Below are 21,800 nucleotides of genomic sequence, written 5' to 3'. Positions count from 1 at the left end.
TTTCAACCATCATGCTAAGTGTGAAAAATTGGGCCTCACAAATCTTATCTTTGCTGATGACTTATTGTTGTTTACTAGAGGTGATGCAAGATCTCTTGAGATAATGATGAATAATTTTGACAAGTTCTCCAAGTCCACGGGCCTCAAAGTTAACCCTGCCAAATGATGCATTTATTTTGGTGGGGTGGACCATCATATGAAAGAAAATATCAAGAAGATTATGAATTTCAAGGAGGGCAACCTTCCTTTTAGGTATCTTGGAGTTCCTATGACTAGAAAAAAGTTAGCTTTCAAGGATTACATGAAGTTGATTGATAAAATTGTTGAGAGAATTACACACTTGAGTTCTAGATTACTTAGTTATGTAGGTCGTACAACTCCTCAAAAGTGTCATCTTTGCTAAAATGAATTATTGGATGCAATGTCTGCCTTTCCCTAAGTTTGTGATTCATAAAATTGAGTCCATTTGTCGTACCTTCATGTGGATGGGGGTACTAAGAAAATTCGAAAAGCTTCTATTGCTTGGAAGAAGATTTGCATCCCGAAGAGTCATAGAGGTCTTAACATCATTGACCTTGAGGTCTGGAACAAAACCAATATGCTAAAGCTTTTATGGAACTTAAGTGGGAAATCAGATGGTCTTTGGGTGAAGTGGGTGCATGCCTACTACTTGAAGAACAACTTGATCATGGAGACTGAAGTGCGGAATAATTTCTCTTAGATTATGAAATACATCTTAAAGAAAAGGGATTGTATTCAGAATCTTCAATCTTGGAAGGATGTGTTGCAAAGCCAAAAGTGGAGTATGAGGAAGATGTATAAAGAGTTGCATAGTAGCACCTAGCGCATTAATTGGAAGACGTTAGTTTATGGTAACAAGACCTATATCTCTAATTACCTTGTGGATTTCTTTCCATGAGAGACTTGCGACGAAAGCGAGACTGCATAAAATTGGTTTGATTGACAACTTAAAGTGTTATTTTTGTAATGATACTGAAACCCAACAACACATGTTTTTTAAGTGTAAGGATCTAAAAGCCATTTGGGAGAAAATGCTTAAGTGGATTCAGGTGCACCATAATTCGGTTGTTGGAGCCATGAGTTTAGTTTGATAATACAAAATATTAAATGTAAAGGGAATCGTACAATTATTCTTAAGTTGGCAGTGGCGGAGAGCATTTATGAAACTTGGCGCTATAGGAATGATACGAGTTTTGAAAATGTTGTTCATAATAAGAGTATTGCAGAGAAAGTCATAGATACAATAGTTTATAGAGGGTGGAGTAATAGGAAACTTATGGCTCACATAGCTAGATTAATGTTTAACTAGTGTCGTGGGTCTTTTGTTTTGTCTTTTTTGATTCTTGTGGGCTAAATCCTAACGATTGCCTTGTGTATATCGTTTTATGAATTAATCTAAGTTATCATTGGTTCAAAAAAAAGTAGTGAAAATTGATTAATTATCTATAAGTAAAATATGTGATTAATAACGTATATTTTTATGGTTGATGCAACAATAATTAGTTAATGACAAATTCTTATATTTGTGTTACAAAATTATTTTTTTAATAATTAAAAAGAAAAATAGTTTTTTTAAAATATTTATTTTTTAATATTGTTCATCATATTACAATATAAATACGATGAAGAATGTTGAATGTAAATATTGGTGTAGGAAAAGAGTATAGAAATAACATTACTCAATTCCTATTATCTTTTTTGAGTTTTTTAAATTTCATATATGATACATATTGTGTATTGAATTTCTAATAGCATAAAACACATAATAATAAAATATTGAGGGCATATTAGATGAGCTACCACGCGAGTTTAAAATTTGTCACGGTTAAAAAGTGTCTAAAAATGACCTCGTAAAACATTTTTCATGGTTAAACTATGAAAAAATAGAGCCTCGATTTATTTTTCCATAGTTAAACCATGGTAAACATACACGAGGCCTCTAAAAACTTAACAAGACCTTGAAGATTAGATTTGTTTTGTAAAATAAGTATTTGATAAACATATAGTACATAACAACGTTTTAAAATAGTGAGCAATTTGTTGGCTTAAATGCACTTTAGGTCCCCATAGTTTGGGTGTTTTAAACTATTGATCCCCCTATTACAAAACCTAAATTTTTGGTCTCTGAATTTTACTTTCTTTGGGATTTTTGTAGTCCCCATCCACTTTTGCATATGTGGTAATGACTAGGATTTAAAAATTATTTTTAATTACGTGGAATCACTTACTAGGATAATTTATTTTTTAATACTTTTTTTACATAAATAATAATTTAAATTTTTATTTAATAAATTAATTAATTAAATTTTGGGAAGCATTCAGGATCTAAAGCCCATTTTATTACAACATATGTTCAATTCTCAAAGATCCACGTTCATCTCAAGACACTTATGCAATAACCTCCACATGTTCAAGCTTTATAAACCCTTATATTATACTAGGAGAAAACGATGTGGAACTCAATCTTTGTCATGACACTCAAGACACTAAATAGTTTCAGCAGCCAAACAACTCTACGCAATTAATAATTCCAGCATCCAAACAAGACACTAGATAATGTATTAAATTTGCTTTGTCTTCACTATATTCAGTTCAACATTATTAAAAATATAAAAGATACATACTAGTTTGTAATTTCTTCATATCCATTTAAATCAAAGTTAACCAACAAATAAGAACAATATAAATCAATTTCAACACAAACTATTATGAACAAAGTGAAATGTACCATGCTCAGATCCATTTCTACAAACATGTTTACAAATTTGTAAGTTCCATAACATTCAAGTTTGCTATGGAACTAGGCATATCAGACGCAATTCATAACCATGGACAACCAAATGACTCTTTTTGAATTAGTTTCATCTTTGAAACTTCACCCTTCTAAAGTTAATACCCTCTATCAATTCTTACGCCTGTTAACACATAATGGTTTATTTGCAAAAACAACGGTGAAATGCAAAGATAGGGTAGAAGAAGAAACAACATATGCTTTGACCCCTCCTTGAAAGCTTCTCATGACAATCAAATCAGCATGTTTACCACCAATCATTCGAGGAACACTTCATTCAAATTCTCTAGAAATATGGCATTCCTCCAAGAAATGGTTCAATGAGGACAATGAATTCTCACTTTTTGAGAGGGCAACTGGGAAGAACTTATGGGAGATGCTGAACAAAGATTCAAAATTTGATATACTGATTATGTTTCAAGATGCCATGGAAGCTGATTCTAGAACTTTTAAGCGCTCTCTTAAAAACTGCATTAAACACAATATAGTGATCGACTTTAAAGCTTTTTCGGTCTCTGTCACTAAAAGAAAAATTTATAGTAGTGACACATTGTAACAAACACTTAGAGTGCAGTTTGCACTGAAATACATTCTTCTTCTTCTTCCTCCAAAATTTTCCTTTTCTCTTATTTCAATTGTATAGTTTTGTTTTATCATTTCTCTGTGTAGTGTAGAATCATCTTGCAATCAAGGAGTGGTTGTTTTACCTGAGTAAAGGATGAGTAACAAGAGGCGTGATCAATAAGAAAGATCTATTCATGTTCATCAAGATTGAGTCGGTTAACTTCAAGATTTGAGTTTTCCCAACAATCTCAACATAGCAGGAGATTATGCCACTCACAATCGTACCATTCACAATAGACAAAGGAATACCAAGAACAATATTAACCGTATAGAAGACACTGACCCAAGATGGAAACCACCTGAATGGGATTGGGTAAAATGTAACTTTGATGCATGTTTGGTGATGCAAGGCTATTGGGGATTATGGTTCATCTTTCGGAATGACAAAGGAGAAATCCTTGTTGTTGGAACAAAGAAGATGAAAGGAGGTGAAGACCATAAGCTAACATAAATGACGATGATGAAGATAGCAATTGGAGGTTGCAATTGAATGTTTCTTAAAAAATGTCCACTTTAAAACAGAGAACAAAAATTTGGCGGACAAGATGAATAACTATTAGAGATAAAATAGTTTATTATTAGTTTGTTAGGGTTTGTTACTGCATTAAACACAAGTTTCTCCACATCGGATGGATTCGTGGTGCATTGGTTTGAGCAAAGCGTTCTTCAAGATCCACCCATACATCTCGAGTCGTTGAACCATGTGAGATGCTTTTGTGTATATTTGGTTATGTCGTATTGATCAACCAAAATGTCACCATTGAATCTTCCTTTTCTCAATCATGGTACACTTCAGATTGACTTGATCGTTTCTTGATGCTTCCATCAATGAAACTCAGTTTCGTCTTCGCACGCAAAGTCGTCTTGATCGATCTTTCCCATGTGTTGTAAGTTTCTCCATTCAATAATGCTGTCACGAGTGGAGTTCCATGATTATCATAGTTGTTTAGATGATAGGCTTGTGTTTCTTTTTTTCCAGGTTTGGAGGTATTTTTATACTCCAATATCTCTTCTGAATCAGAATCGTGCTCTGATGCCATATTAGAAAGTTAACTTGAAAAATATGTTATATTCTTATTGTTTTGATGATACATGACATACCTTTATATATAGGCGGATGATTTATCTTTCAAGCCTTGAAAATAGGATAAACCCTAACAAACAAATAACAAATTAATAACAAACTATTTTATCTTAATAAACTCTAATAAACTAATAACAAACTATTTTATCTCTAACTAGACGCAGACCCATGCGATGCACAGGTATTTTAAAATGTCATATATAATATTTATATTAGTATGAACTAGACGCAGACCCATGCGATGCACAGGTATTTTAAAATGTCATATATAATATTTATATTAGTATGAAACAAATAGTTGAATGAAAATAAAAAATGTTTTAAATACCATAAAAGAAATTATATAGTTTTATATAAATAATTTACAAACTAACTCTGAATATTCTTGAATACTTCTCTGTAAACCACATTTCCAGTTACATTTGAATCTTAACCTTCATCGTCAGTTACTAATATCTTTAAGCTCATCCTTAAAGTAAATCTAGATAGTGAAACATATAGTTGTCCATGAGAAAAAATTGATTGGGTCAGATACACTCGAACATGTTTGAGTGACTGACCTTAACTCTTGTTGATAGTCATAGCGAATGAAACAATTGCTAGAAATTTCCAACGCCAAAATTTAAAAGGAAGACTTTTATCTAAAGGAATCAGTGATAACCTTGGAATAAAAAATTTCTCACCAATATTGCTACCAAATATAATATTTCTTTCAAGTACATACCTTCTACCCAAATGTCATTTAATTTGAGGAATAGAGGTAAGATACTCAATTTCTTCGCCAAATCTACTTGTAACTATTATAGTTAAAAGACCTTTCTCTATGTATATGAAGGTAACTCAAGCACCAAACTTTATGTCGTAAACATCTCTCAATCTGATCCAACCATCATTAAAATATAACTCTCCGTTTTTCTTTATGACTTGTACCTCAAACTCATTATCTTTTGGATTCTGAAGAGTCACATATGATGCAATCTCGTCTCCAAATTCTTTAGTAAAACATAAAGGAAATTTTTGCATTATTTGTGTTTTATAAAATGCAATAATGAAATCAAACAGATTAGGCAATCATTATGAGGAAAAAAAACAAAATGCAAATAACTTGTATTTGCAAACAAATACAAAGCATCACTTACACTATGATTGTAAAACTCTATATCATATGTTTGCATTCTTACAAACAAATTCGTTATCTGAGTTGTGTACTTATCGTCAATAGCATTTGCAACATTCATGTCGAGAAACTTTCCAATAATTTTTTGTTGGAGAAATTTTACTTCTTTCTCGAAAGGGTTGTTTGAATCCATTGGATTTCTTAAGTAGTTTATGTTTATTTGTTAAAAGATGTAGATGATGGAGAGGTAGTGGTAAGTGTGTGATAAAGTATTAATTTATATATAGGAGAATTGAGAATCATTTATTGTCATGTTATCTACAAACCTATATAAATACACTTATACACCTATATAACTTATTATGTAAGATTACTTTAAGCATGCAAGTCCTTCCATGTGATTGTGTTAGGTTAACTACCTAAGCAAGGAAGGCTTATCCCTTACATGTGATTCTACATGCAAAAATCCATCTAATTGTTTGTATCACTAAAAAAAACATCATATAAGTGTAAACTTTTAAAAAATATATATTAATATATTTTCTTTATATTAGTTATTTTTTCATATCAATTGGCCCGGGCATTTTATTGGACATGGGTTTTAATATAATACGGAGTAAAAAACTTCCTTAGCTAAAATGTGAGTTTTTAAGTTGTTGGATCGATTTGTCTCTGCACAAATCCTATCTCACACCGTCCAATATTTTATAAATTTTTTGTATTTCTATATTCTGTCGAGTTGCTTTCATTTACGGTGTACTTCAAATTTGTTTATAACTATTGTATACATTAATATATGGAGTCTCAAATGTAATTTATTTCAATTCAAATAAGATACAAAGACACACATATACACATACATGTATATAGTCACAAATCCATGTTTAACTATATATTAATGGAATATTTAAAACTAAGTGTGGACCCATAAAAGACAAGGGTTACTACACAAATTATTCAAATTCCATTATAGTTTCATTCACTTCTGATTAGAAACTGTTGCATGTGCCATAAGAGGAAACTTTCTGTGCACGGTAAAACCAAATGCTTCAGACATATCCACCTTCGCCCCAGCACCACCAGGCAACTCCCAGTTAAACTGATGCACAAGGTTCGCCAACACAAGATCATTAGCAGCCATAGCATACACTAGTCCCGGACAACCTCTTCTCCCCGATCCGAACGGAATCAACTGGTAATCAATTCCTTTTACATCCACGGAAGTATCCAAGAATCTCTCCGGCCTGAACTCATCTGGTTGATCCCAATATCTTGGATCTCTTGCAATTCCCCATGCATTGATAAACACTCTTGTCCCAGCTTTTATGCTGTAACCGTTTACTTTCACATCTTGTCTGCTTTCTCGAGGGACTAGTAGTGGAATCGGTGGATACATCCGCAGTGCTTCTTTAACAAGCGCCTTTAAGTATTTCATGTTACTCAAATCGTCTTCTGTTATGTATGTTCTTCCGTTCGCCACTGTCCTTGCTTCTTCTTTTAATCTCTTCATCATGTGTGGATTCTTCATGAGTTCTGACATTTCCCACTCTAGCAAAGTTGATATAGTGTCTGTACCCGCAACAAACATGTCCTACGTATAAACAATATAATATATCAATATATAGTTCAGATAAATTAATTGTTCAATGAATCTAAAAAGTAAATTTTCTCTTATAATAAATATCTACGTACCAGTAACAAAGCTTTTATGGTTGTTCTGTCGATAGGAAAGCCGAGCGATTCTGTCCTTTGGATCCAAAGCAAAACATCAACCAAATCAGTCTGTTCTTCGTTATCGCCTTTCGGATTATTGAAACGTTCCTCGACTACACCCTCCAAAAGATCGTCAAATTGTTTAGCCACTTTCTTTGCTCTTGAGTAATATCCAGAAAGATGTGTCATCCAATCAAGGCTAGGAACATAGTCCCCAACCATAAAAGTACCAAGCAACTCAGTAAAATCCATCATCAACTTAGCAAATCCCGTCCCACTTTCACCACTATACTTATTTCCCAAGGTAGCCCTACAAACCACATCATTAGTTTTCGACGCAATCAACTCGCTTAAATTCACAGGTAACGATTTCGAAGAGTAGTCTCTTATTTTATCCATCATTAAAACAAGTTCTTCCTCCCTCACAGCGCGAAGAGATTTCACCCTCTTGGCACTGAGAAGATGTAACATACAAATGCTTCTCAACTGTCGCCAATACTCTCCATATGGAGCAGATGAAACATCTCTGAAGTTATATAAAAGAATGTCGTAATTGATCTTGGGGGGTCTGTTTGCAAAGACATGATCATGAGTTTTGGTTATCTCACGTGCTGCTTCAGCGGAAGAGATAACGAGAATGGGAACTTTACCAAAATACATTTGCATGAAAGGACCATATTTTTTGGCAAGTGCGTAAAATGAACGGTGAGGGAATGAACCAATTTGATGAAGATTTCCTATCAAAGGTAATCTTGGAGGTGAGTTTTTGGTTTTTGTTGAATATGAATAGAATTTGATTACAAGAAAAAGAAAGAGAAAAGTGGAAGAGATTATCACTAGCATTGTGTCTATTGTGTTTCTTCCTTCTCTTAATATTTTTCTTCTTCAATTTTGGAGTTAAGGCAGTGCAATATATAGGTTCAGATAAATCCAAGCATGTTATTATTATATTGTGATTTACGTTTGCTGGTTGGTCAGTACAATCGGCTTGTTTCTTTTAAAAAATCTAAAGACAATGTTATTTGTTTTTCTACGATTTCTGAAAATGTGATTTCTTTTTGCTGTTTAGTCAATCGAATCGGCTTTGTTTGTTTTTAAAATAAAAAGATATTGTTATTCAATTTTGCTGATGTCATGAATTGAATTTAGAAAAAAAGTGATGAGAGAACATTGGAAGTATCGTAGGTAGATTTATTTCAAAAAGACATCATTTTTTGTCTGACCGGAAGAATTGAACGGCGGCTCACCAACACCTAAAATGAACTGAAACCAATCTGTAAAAGTTTAAGTATTTGAATGTATTATGTACTTGGATCATGCCTTTAGTGCGTATAATAATTTCTTTGACCTTTCAAAAATAAAATCTGTAAAAGTTAAAGAAGTGTGTAGAGGTAGCTATCAATATTTCTTTGTTGAGGTTTGTTAAGATAAAACTCTTTTTAGTTTTAAAATATGTAATCATTTCTTCTAAGTTTATTATTATATCAAAAGAAATTTTAATGATTGACAAAAAAAAATCATAGATAAATATCATTTTTACTTCTAGTTTTTAGTTATTGAAATGAAAGAGGATATTGATGTCATTTTAATAAATCTTTAAATAGATTTGTTTTGTAAATGCGATTTATTTATTATCCTATATATTTACGTGATTGTACAAATATTTGAAAAAGTGGTTGAGTGAAAATGAGAGTCTCATAATGCTTGTTTAATTTCTTTACTCAGTCCTTCATATATGAGTTGACTATTTTCTTCAAAATTTGCTTAAGTTGTCTTTTTGGGTACTTTATATTTGACATAAATGCCTTCCTCTACCACTCAACAAGACTTTAGGTACCTCAAACCTAAAAAAAAAACATATATTTTCGAAAAGTTAACCAAAGTAGAAGTGTCATTGGCAAAACCAACTATTGCTTCAACCAATTTTTTTAACATAATTAATACAAACTAAAATATGTAAATTAGAACACAAAAGGGAGAAGGAACACGTTAATTCAATTTTCCAACAATCAAAGGGTTCAATCTCTACGATTCCTCTTGGAAATATTATAAGTTGTTTCGCATTCATTATAATTTGTCACATACATTGTCCTTGAACATAGTTTGCCATTAGAATCCACTTTGTAGGGCATTTGCGTGTGTTATTTCCCCATTGCGATGCCTCTTTAAGTTGAGCTATGAGAGTTTCATAAGATACTATTTCTTTTATTTCCACGCCACACCTCCTGATGAATTCGTTTGGACCTATTTTAAACAAATACGGGTCATCCTGCATATATGATTTAGAGTCCGTTTGTTTTAGTTTTTTTTAAATGATTTTTATAGTGTTACATATTTTAGTGTAAAAATAATTTTTTTTAAAAAAAATTCATAAAAGGTTCAAATGAAAATTTGGTTTGAACAGTTATTCTTAAAATGTTATTTTAGATATTTCATCATTTTACCGAAACTTTTTTTGGATATCAAAATTTCAAAAAATCACTTAATTTTGAAGCTATTTCAAATAGTTTTTCATAAAAATCATTTTTGAGATACAATTTTTTTAAAAAAATTATGATTTTGGCTATGTTTTGATCTTCAATAATGTATATTTATGTTATACAATGAATAATTCAATTTATAAAAAACAAATTTAGAAAAATTTATAATATTTTGAAAAATATTTTTGTAGAATCAATTTTCAAAAATATAAAAAAAAATCATTTTTTTAAAGGTAAAACAAACGGACCCTTATCATCATCATTTTTTTTTCTTTGTTGCCATGTGATATATTCTGAATTTTTTGAGCTTTATAGTTTTCCATGTCATCAAAACATGGTTTTCTACTAGTCACCAACAAGTTCTCATTTGTAAACTCTTCTAATATGTTTTTCTATTTGTTCATAACTTTTGAGTTTTCTAATCTTGATAGGTGACTCACTAAAGTATTTTCAACTCCCTTCTTATCTCTAATCTCAAGGTCTAATTTTTTGTAGCAACAATACCAATCTTAGTAAAAGGGGTTTTGACTCCCCTTTATTCATCAAGTGTCTCAACGATACATGATTCACGTAATCACTAACATCATATAACAATTCAAAAGGTAGTTATAAATTTACGGCTACGATTACAGATGCAATGGCCAATTTTTTCTCTATAAACATGAAAAAGTTCAGATAGTCATTGTCAAAGTTAAAATCATTTTGCTGTACTAAAATATTACATGGAGATTTAGAAATTTCTGAAAAGTCTTTTATAAAACACTTGCAAAAACTAGCATGTCCTTACAACTTCTAATCCTTTTCACATTTATCAGTTTTAGTAGTATTTCTATTACCTCAATGTTAGCTTGATTCACCTCAATTACCTTCGAATTTATTTTTCTCCCTAATGCAATCCCTTCAATAATCATAAAACTACATTTTCCCAATTTAAAATTAGATTGGTCCTAATGCATCTCTTCAATACATCATCTAAGTGTTTCAAGCAAGAATTAAAGGTATTTCCACAAATATTAAATTCATCCATAAATACCTCTATGAAGTTTTTGATCAAATGGACAAATATGAAAAATATGCACCTTTGAAATATGGCAGGGGCGTTGCATTGGTCAAACACCATCCTTCTACATGTGAAAAATTCCAAATGGGCATTTGAAAGGTTTCTTTTCATGATCATCTAGATCTATATCAATATGATTATACCTTTAATACTCATCATGAAAAGAGTATAAGATTTTACTTTACAATATTTCAAGCATGTGGTCCATGAATGGTAATGGGAAGTGGCCCTTCATAATAGTCAAAATCCAACCTTCTATAATCAATACATATTCTCCAACTAGAGGGCATATGTATCGGGATTAACTCATTTTTCTCTTTTCTTATAATGACCATATCTCCCTTCTTATCGACTACATGAACCAGACTTACCCATGCAATTTTTTGATATATCCTACCAACTTTAAGTAACTTCAAGACTTTTTCTTAACTATATCCTTCATTGTTTGATTTAGTCTTAGTTGAGGTTGAACATCTAGTTTGTATTCATATTCCATCTTAATTTTGTGCATACAGTGCCTAAGGCTTATGCTCTTTAGGGCAAAAATGTTACACCTAAGTCAATTTTTATTATTTCTTAAGACTTTCAGAAGTTCTTTCTTTTCAACTATGCGCAAGGAGATGCATATAATGTCCAGTTTAGTAAGTATTCCCTAAAAAATATACACTTTAAATATGATGGACGCGGAACTATGTGCTTGGAGGTACATTTATTTGCAGATATTTTAGTGGTTAATGCTCCTAATGGTTTGGATGATGACAACACCTAATGTGAATCGAAATTTGGTGGAGTCCGTAAGGATCTCTATTTAAGAAACCTCTGATGATGGTGTCTATCAATAAATCTATATCAAGCCTCATCAGTTAGAAGAAGTTAAGTCACAAAGGAAGTGTTGAATTAATAATGAATCAAGGAAAAGATCTTAAAGCTTAAAGATTGTGAAATAGAGAAAGTGTGAAAGCTTGTTTGGTCATGTGTCTAAGTGATCAGTGAATTGTAAAAGTATAAGAGTATCTCCTAAGATACTAAGGAAACTCTCTCTCTCTCTCTCTCTCTCTCTCTCTCACACACACACACACACACACACACGCACCACGCCCCCCCCCCCCCCCCACCCCACACACACACACAAACACACGCACACACACATACAAACTTAAATATTTTTGAGATAATCATGGTAAAGTCTCTTTTATGTTTTGAGATTAGTCGGTCAAAATATCTTCTTGGTTTACGAGATCATCCGTTAAAAGGTTCATTTGAGTTCCTCCATACAACGAAGAGTTTCCGAACGGAATCCTAGATCGTGGTTAGGTAAGCGGAATCTCGAACGTAGAGTTACTGATAATTGAAGTAACTATCATCGCGATTCACACGATACTTCATTGCGACACTGAGTTTTAGGTATTCTAATTGTACTGCCCCACATCTTATTATCACTATTGAGATCCACAACGTCATCATAACCAACGGCTATCCGTAACGCCTTTGCTATATGGAAATTTGACATTGAGTCAAGAAACGAAGATCAAAATGCACTAAGACATTTGAGAGACGAGAAAATATCAAAATCTCGAGTACGGAACTACCGATGGTTTGAACGGTCTCCACCACTGGTCAAAGCGCCTTTTTTATTTTTAATAATTTAAATTAATTAGTATTATTTATTTAATTTGTTAATTTAATATTTTTTTAATCGTTAAATTATATTTAAAATAAATTAAAAACTGAAGTGACAATAGATTGGCGGAAGCCCAAATAGCCAAAAGTGTGGTAGTATGGAAATTATGTTTTAATGTGTTGCATAATAGGAATAAACTTTCAGATTTGTGGTACTGCACTAAAAGACTCAAGAAGTGTAGGTAATCTGTAAAATTTAAACAACTGGTCTAGGTAATGGTAAATGTTTTAGTGCTATGGTTTTAAAATTTATTTGAGAATATGTCATTCTCTTTTTATTATTATTATGAGAAAAATGTCACTCGATTTAGTCGGTGTTAACGTTGACATAAGATTGGAGAAAGATATAAGATATATTTTTAAATTGTGGTGTTCAATAATTAACATATTTATATTTATAGTGTAAAGAGATTTTACACCGTGAGTTAATCTTAGATGTTAGATATTGAAATAAGTTTGACTTTTATTTTAAAAACCTATAAAATAATATAAATAGGTGATGATGATGAATCGACAGTATAAATCTTTTTACACAGTGTATAATAATTAATCTCTTATTTATATTTAACACTTTTAACATTTTAACACAAGAGAGTATTTATCTTTTAAGAGAAAAAGTCAAGAGATAACTATATTTCTATTAATAAAATATACATACAAGTTACTGGCATTATCTTTCATTTTAAAATTATTTATATTTATAAAAAGTTACAATATTACAAAATTAATCTCCCAATTATTTCAAATTATTTCAATCTATTTCAACAAATATGCTCTCAAATATTAAATTAATTTCTCACTTTCTATTCTTTCACACATCATCTATTTTTTTTTCAAATTACTTTCTTTTAATATTTTTTATCTTTTTATTTTATTATTTTATCTTTTTCATCCTTCTCATTATTACTAATTTATTTTTTGTTTTTCAGATTAACAATAAAAATGAAAAAGCATAAAAATACATGAAAAAAGTAGGAAAAAAAAACAAAAAAAACATTAGTAAATACAAATAAAAATTTCATACTTCTTATAGTTATTAATTTATTTTTATTTTTCATATCTATCAACATTGTAAATGAAAAATAAAAAACACATGAATAAATAGAAAAATAAAATAAAAGAATACATGTGAATATAAACAAATGAAACAATTAATTTTTTAAAAAAAATATAGATAAGTCTAGCTCATTTTAATTTTTTTAAAGTTTGTTATTGTTTTCATTCTATATGTAAAAAGAAGACATATTTTGTTTTTATTTTAAAAAATATATATTAAAATATACAATTAGAAAAAATAATTATAAAATTTCTTTAAATTACCAAAATAAAATAAAGTATTTTTTACACTTTTTATACATATTAAAAATTATTTATAATAAATTAATATGAATAATTATAGTATATGATTATTATACTAAATATTTATTGGTGTATAAATTTATATAATATTAACACTTAGTTTTGTTTTTAAGAAATATTCAATCAATTCTATTTATTTATTATTATTAAAAATATTAATTTATTTATTTTCAAATTTTAATTAAATTGAAAATTTACTTTATCAAATTGAATAAAATTCAATAGCCGTGCACACAATTAACTTTCCATCTCACGGGTCAATATCAGCAAAATATCTATTTTATTTTGATTAACAATTGCTTTTATTGATAACACAACATTCTTATTTTCAAATATCAAAATTTATCTTTTTCTCACGGGTCATTATCAGCAAAATACATATTTCACTTTAATTAATAATTGTCTTTATTTGAGACATAAAATTCTTAGTTTCAAATATCAAAATTTCACTTTTTCTCATGGGTAACCTTCAGCAAAATATCTATTTTATTATAATTAATAATTTGAGATATAAAATTGTTATTCAAATGTTAAATTTTCTCTTTTTTCTTTCTCCACTTACGAACCACTTTTTTTTATATTATTTAATACAATGAAATTTATATTAGTATTGATCATTTTACAATTAAGTAACACAATTTAAATTTACATGTATATCTAAATAAAATTTATATCGTATTAAATAAATTTACCCTATGCGGTGCACGGGGTATCTTACTAGCTATTGTATAACAATGTCGTAAAACTATGGACGTTATTTTAAAAATGATTGGTTTTGGTATGCCTCCTTCCTTCTCTATATATAATTTTTATGTATTTCTTTTCAAATAATAATACTACCAGTCTTAGGGCCAATTTTATGACCCTTGATTATTTATTGAGAAAAACATTAAAAATAAATTGAGAGAAACATTATAAACACACATGTTGAAGAAGTCTCACATCGCTTAGTTTTGTGAATAAAGAGAGAGTTTGTGGCTATATGTAGAATACAGATTATTTGAAGTTCTATTTCGCTTAGTTTTGTGAAAGAATAAGGAGTCTAAAGTTATATATAAGATTCAAGTTCTTCATTCCAAGATGCACCAATCAAAAGCACTTTAAGTTTGTATTTTATTTTATTTGTTCTCTTATACTCTTGTATTAGAATGTTGTGAGATGTAGTTAAATATTTATTTTGGAAGATGTGTGTGTATTGGGGGCTTGGGTCAATTGAGGGTATATTATGTGTTGTAACAATTTTCACATGGTGTTATTCTCTGGTTTTCTATTGACAACGAACGTGGTTTTTTCTCTGGTTTTAGAGTTTTCACGTTATGTTATTGTGTTGTGATTGTGTTCCTTTTTTTTCTCTATGCTTTGTTTTTTTTTCAGCAACTGGTATCAGAATTTTTGTTTCGATTCAGGAATAAGTGTTCTTAATATGCTATGTGGTTGTAATTTTGTCTAATCTTCCACAATAAAAAAGAAGGGTTTGTTGAAAATATACATGTTGATACTATTTATGGTAGAGTACGATTGTCGGTGAAGATAATGAAAGTTTAAGTATTATTTTTAATAAAGATGGAGATTGTTGGGGTTAGTTGAAAATATACATGTTGAAGAAGTCTCATATCGCTTAGTTTTGTGAATGAAGAGAGAGACAAATGTTATATATATAGAATACAAGTTCTTTAAAGTCTCACATAGCTTAGTTTTGTGAAGGAAGAGGGAGTCCAAGGCTGTATATAAAATTCAAGTTCTTCATTCCAAAATGCACCAATCAAAAATACTTTAAGCTCGTAGTTGACTTTATTTGTTCTCTTATACTCATGTATTAGAGTATTATGAAATGCAGTTAAATATTTGTTTCGAAAGGAGTGTGTGTACTAGGGGGCTTGAGTTAGTTGAGGGTATATTATATGTTGTAATAATTTTTACATAGTGTTATTCTCTCGTTGTCTATTGACAATTGCCTTGTTTTTTTCTCCGGTTTTGAAATTTCCACGTTATGTTCTTGTGTTGTGATTGTGTTCCTCTTTTTTCTTTATGCTTTGTTTATTTTTCCCCAACATAACAATGTTGTAAAACTACAGGTGTTATTTTCAAAATGATTGGTTTTGGTATGCTTCACTCCTTCTCTATATATAATTCTTATGTATTTTTTAATAATAATAGTACAATTCTTTGGGTCAAATTCATGACCCTTGATTATTTATTGAGAAAAACATAAAAAATAAACTATACTTAAGAAAAGTAAATTGTAAAATTTTAAAAAGTTAGAGGCCACTAGTTATCTTTTTGTGTTAAGATAGATGGGACGAACTCTAACTATTGGTTCATACTTCTTCTTCTTCTGCATTAAGATATCTTTTAGAGTAATTTTTCAAGTTTTCAACTTTTGAACATCTTTCTATTTCACCCAAGAGGTTTCTTTTATACCCTCTAACTTCTAGGATTTTTCTTGTTGTTGGATAACAGACCTTATGGACATTCCTATCTTCTAGCCTAATAAACACAACATATTCCTTCTTCTTTCCTTCGAATCAACTCTAGGTAGTACAATATCCAGCGCACAATGGACAACACGTCATATGGCAGGTCTGCTACACAGACAGACAACAACGCACACCATTATATGCATATCATATTTTGGAGAATATTTTCTTGTAGTGTTTGATTTTATTCATCCAAGTTTCCAACTCACCCATGCTCCAATATTCACATGGTTGCTATGTATTCCCTAATGCTAATGACCTTCATCCCTTGTAACTCTTTTTCACCTAAGTCTGCTGAAACTTGAGGTAGAAATGACACTCTCAGTTTTTCGTTCTAGAACTTATCATGAAGTAGTCCTACGCAAGTGACAAACACATAAAAACACACAAAAGAGAGCATAATTTGTGCTTTTCAAAAAATTACTTTAAAATGCAAAATAAAGTGTAAAAGGCTTGAATCTCACACAAATAATGAGTTGTCACGCCCCTAAACTTGAATCATTGATTGTCCTTAGATGATGTGACATATAGTATCGGCAAAGTTAATACCTTTTTCACCTCTTACTTTAGCATCACATTTCATATAACTCGGGATTTTTCTCAAAGGAATACATTAAAAAATTGGCACAACTTGGTCTTTGTTATAATTTAGCCTTGTGTGTGTGTGCGTGTGTGTGTGTGTGTGTGTGCGCGTGTGTGTGTGCGCGCGCGCGTGTGTGTGTGTGTGTGTGTGTGTGTGTGTGTGTGTGTGTATGTGTGTGTAATCCATGATGTTGCATGTCATGCCAAAAGTCTTCATTCAAGATATTTAGCATAAATCCTAGTTTGGTTACTCTATCCTATGGCCTAAGATTTTATTTTTCCAGTTTTAGTATAAGGATTAACTAGCTTACTTTTTTATTTGGTTTTTTGGTTCATTTTGAACTTAGGGATTGTTGTTGCTTATGTTCCGAGTGTCGTTCGAAGTGTTGGAAAGCTAAGAGCGTGTACTGTCATTTAAAATTGGTTTCAGTACGTGAAATTGAATATTTTTGTGTGTGATAGTGTTGATATGCATTGAAATGTTTATGTGGTGGCGTGACATTATCTTAAATGCATTGTTGTTGCTTACTATGTTGTATGTTGATGTTGTTGAGCTGTATAACATGTATATTAATGCATGATGACCAGTATTTACGGTGTACTTTGACTATGGAGGTGGGTCATTGTGTATGATGTTGTTGTTGTATGTATAATATGTTGCATGCATTCATGTTGTTCGATAAATGCTCAGTTGTTGGTAAGCCTCAAATCCCATTGTGTGGATTGGGCCAGTAACTTATTTCGGAGGTGATGGAATCAGTGAAACATTATTGGAGGTGATGGTAATGAATTAATGACTTTGATCCTAGGAGGTGAGGATCAAAGTGGTGAACCTGAGTGTTCACGTATTGGTACCACATGTATTGAGTAGATTTGTGAGTCACAATGCATTGTATATTGCGTGGATGGTTGATTATGTTGTTGTTATGTGTGGATGGTTGTTATGTTGCTATTATATGTGAATAGCCATCGTGTGGATTATGTGCAGTTGTGTTGTGGAATGGATGATGTGCATGTGATAATATGATGCTTACTTATTATCATGTTTTCCTTTACATAATTTTTATATCTCACCCCTTCTGTTTGAATGTTGGCTCCACGTGGGTAACATGCAGATAATCCGCAGTAGGAGTTCAGAAGTGAGTGGAAGATGAAGTCTTATGTTTTATTTTTATGTCGGCGTCTGCTCTCATGTGTAACAATGGGGAATTAGAACACGATGTCTTTCTTTACATGTTATCAGTAACTAATTCATCCTCCTTAGATGGTACTTCCTCATTATCCTTTCCCTTCGACTTAACTTATTTAGGTGAAAACAACTGTCTTCCGACTGGCTTCTTAGTTTGATCACTTATTCGAATCTGGTATATTTTGTTGTTGCTTGATTCATCAGCTTCCTTCTCTGGCTTCTTCTTTATCTAAAATCTTCTGAATTAAGTCCTTGACATTGGGTTATTCCCCTTATAGTTATTGGGACAATATGAGTGCCTCTCTAACACTTGAAAATTTTCTCGATAGGTCATTGAAGAGTCTCAACCTGTTTCAACATTCCTCCACCTCTGATTTCCAGACTGCTTCTTTCTAACAGACCTTGACCACCTTCCTTGGGGAGCATTCGATGTTGGCCTGTAAGTGCAAGGCTTTCCTCTCTAGTGGTTCGGAGAATGCTCCTTTTTCTGAGGGACTCCCCTCTTTTCGAAAAAGAACTCAGGCTTGTTCCTCTTCCAATTTCCTTCCTCTTCTCCTGCTAGGCACTCCCCACTTTCTTCGTAGCCCTCTTATTAAAAACAACATTGCACCTAGGGCACAACATTACTTTTGAATCCCTAACTTTGCATTGATGGAGGAATTCAAGCAAACCTTCGCCAGCCTTAGGATAAAAAACTTCAATCTCATTACTCTCGAAAGCTTCATCCTCTTCCTACATGTCGAATTCAGTGATCTAGACCATGTTTATTCCTACAAGCTCAACAATGTTGGCTTCCCCGACTTGCAGTGGGTCAGAGTAAATCTTCATTGGAGCTTTGCCTTTAGCGAACATGAGCATTCCACCGTTCAAATCATTCTGAACAAGATCCCTAAAAAGAAAACATTGTGAGGTTTTATGCCCTAGTAAATTATGATATTTACAGAAACCCTCGCTTCTTTCTTTGCTCTATTGGCGGCACTTTTATGCCGGGTGGCACTAGTAATTGGCCATATGCAACCAATAAGTCAAAAATTTCATCATATTTGATCACGTCAAAAGTATAGGTTTTCTTAGGGAACTTATCATTTTTCTCAGGTTTAGAAAGGTTTTTTTCCATTTGGAGGTGTAAGCAGTTTACACACATATGAGAGGCCTGGTTTTAACTCGGCCACATCAACCTCATTTTCTTCAATATGGTCATATTCGACATCTGACATCAAGTTACTATCTTTCATATCGACATATGCCACTCCCTCCTTCTTACCTTTGTTCACATTGATCTTCGATTTCCCCATGTATAATTGTTCATGGAACAATCTTTCCAAACGAGTCCAATCATTTATAAAGTGTGTGGGAAGGGTAGTAAACCATGTAAAGGCATTCTTTTTAAGGGAACTAGGGAAGTATCTCATCCTTAAGTTTTCATTATTCGTTATGTCCCCCTCTTCAGTAAAATATCGAGAAATATGTTCGGATATGGACTCATTAGTATCACCAGCAAATTTGGTGAACTTGGGGACTTTCCACCCCCTTGGGAATTCAATTTGCAAAACATACTCCAACAAAGGAGACATATAATTTAGCCTCTACAGGCCCATCCTGACACCATTTTGCACCATTATTCTTCCAACTATGGCTACAAGATTGTTTTCTCCTAATAGATTTTCTTGTCGAACTTGACGAACCACTTGGTCAGTGTCTTGGTCTCGATTTACTACCAGAACTAGTGGTTGTTCGGCCTCTATAGGCCTCCCTTGTTTGACTATCTGGGGCACCAACAATTTCCCCTAATTCACCATGTTTTTCTCATGGGTTATCCCTTTAATTCAAATTTTCGGGACCAATTGAGGTTGTACAATGGGTTGAATCGGCGTTTGTGGAGCGCGAAAGAAATCAACAATTTGATTCATTTGAGTTGCCAACTGTTGGTAACTCTGATTTATATTTCGAATTAATGGGCTAAATATATTACCCATTTGCTGAGTAGGCATATTAACCATATCGTGGTTACTTTCGTTCAGCTGTTTTCTTATAGACATCACATAATTCGTAGTAAGTGTTGGCATTTCTTGGGAACCAAATCCCATCCCTACTTGGGGTTGCATGGTTCGACCAGGATTGCCTATGGCCGAGCCAGATGCTAATATTGGCGGATACATATTCGCAATGTTGTCAGCAAATGTCGAAGGGTTAATATGTAAGATTTCCATCATTAACGTTGGCATACCATAAGGTTGTTCACGCCCCGACATGGGCATTGTGAAATTGGTGGAAAAAGGTCTAAAATATGTTATCGAATAGGGAAAACCATCCCTTCTTGTGGATTTGATGGCATAATTGTCGTCTATGGTATGGATATTGCGCTAGCAATAGAGGCGATTGGCTCAGTCGAACTTGCAGAAATTGTGCCTGCCCTAGTGCTTTTGACTGGTTGTTCTCCATTATTGTTGTTTTTGAGATTAACCATCTTCCTGACAAGTCTCCTTAATGTATTTCTACTCTCTCTTTTGGTTATCCTACCACTCCTCAATCTCATGCACTCTCACAATGTAAGGAGTTTCTTAAATGCAGAACATAAAATTAAGAATTTTCAAAGACAAAAGATATAAATTCACACAAAAATGGTCTCACCATGTGTGCCAATTTGTGTACCGTGAAATTTAGCAAACAAAAAAAGTTTTAATTTACTTAAGGGTATAAACTCGAAAAGATCACAAGACATATTTTGTCTGAATCATGAACTTTGAATGATTTTGACATAAATGTCGAAATGTATAGTTTGAAAGTAATAACTGAAAATCGAAATATAGTTTAAAGGTGATGACTGAAATGTAAATTGAAATTGAAATACATGTGAAAATAAATACTTAATCTGCAGAAAATGTTTGAATATAAAAAGCTTTAATTTGTAACAGGTGGAACACATAAGTATATTCTAAAACTCTTTTCTCAAGCACACAGATACTTTGAGTTATGTATAATTGCGTATAATTGTGGACCCCTAAAACTCAAAGTCAACACTACTTATATAGTAATCCTAAGGTAAACCGTCTACAACAGTCAACTACACACAACATGTCATATCTTTAATTTCATGCAGCCTTCGTCTTCGACGGGCCTCCATGTGTCTTTCAGTAATGTTTGATCTTATCCACTTACACCTCATTCGACCACGTAGAAAATATCTTGAAACTCTGAATTTTACTAAGTCTCGAACTCTTTAGTCTGACTGTGATTTCGACCTCAATAACATCCTCTGTCGACAAGTCACATTTGTCGAAATCCTCATGGCCATTATTCACCATTTTGAATTTACGCTAAAGTCATTATTTCATGATTTTTATCACATTAATGCTAGTGTCGAAAATTTGAGATAACATCATCATAGATCGCCACACTCTATATACATCAGGACCATTACGACTATTGAGCACCACCATATATGCTAACATACAACTTGGTAAATCATGATTGTTGAGCACCATCATCAATGCTAACAATTTGATAAATATTTCTCAAGGACCACCAATCACCAACTTTATCTTATATACTTAAAGTATACACATGTTTTGCACAAATTTATCAAATAATAATTTAGTTCCTTCAAAGCTACAAAGTAACCA

The 21,800-nt window shown here is 31.9% G+C and overlaps 1 protein-coding gene and 1 pseudogene across 1 annotated transcript; one reads left to right on the top strand and one right to left on the bottom strand.

The window, feature by feature from the left end:
* The first annotated feature begins 2,713 nt into the window (after positions 1–2,713).
* Positions 2,714–3,368, top strand: LOC127136340 (isoflavone 4'-O-methyltransferase-like; annotated as a pseudogene).
* A 3,066-nt stretch (positions 3,369–6,434) lies between these two features.
* On the bottom strand, positions 6,435–8,248 carry LOC127073996 (cytochrome P450 736A117). The gene is made up of 2 exons (XM_051015250.1): positions 7,330–8,248; positions 6,435–7,228 (listed from the first exon to the last, which is right to left on the bottom strand). Exons 1-2 carry the CDS (start codon positions 8,191–8,193, stop codon positions 6,617–6,619), a joined length of 1,476 nt encoding a protein of 491 aa, XP_050871207.1. The 5' UTR covers positions 8,194–8,248; the 3' UTR covers positions 6,435–6,616.
* Positions 8,249–21,800: the final 13,552 nt, after the last annotated feature.

This window comes from Lathyrus oleraceus, chromosome 4 (genome assembly GCF_024323335.1).
Source record: "Lathyrus oleraceus cultivar Zhongwan6 chromosome 4, CAAS_Psat_ZW6_1.0, whole genome shotgun sequence".
In the NCBI taxonomy this organism is placed as follows: domain Eukaryota; kingdom Viridiplantae; phylum Streptophyta; class Magnoliopsida; order Fabales; family Fabaceae; genus Lathyrus; species Lathyrus oleraceus.
The sequence above is the reverse complement of the archived record's forward strand: the minus strand, read 5'-3'. Positions and strand labels throughout refer to the sequence as shown.

Excerpts from the sequence above, each read along its gene's own strand:
- LOC127073996 (XM_051015250.1), bottom strand. The coding sequence starts at position 8,193 with ATGCTAGTGATAATCTCTTCCACTTTTCTCTTTCTTTTTCTTGTAATC. Across the intron at positions 7,229-7,329 it reads CCATAAAAGCTTTGTTACTG|GACATGTTTGTTGCGGGTAC; the intron begins GTACGTAGATAT and ends GTTTATACGTAG.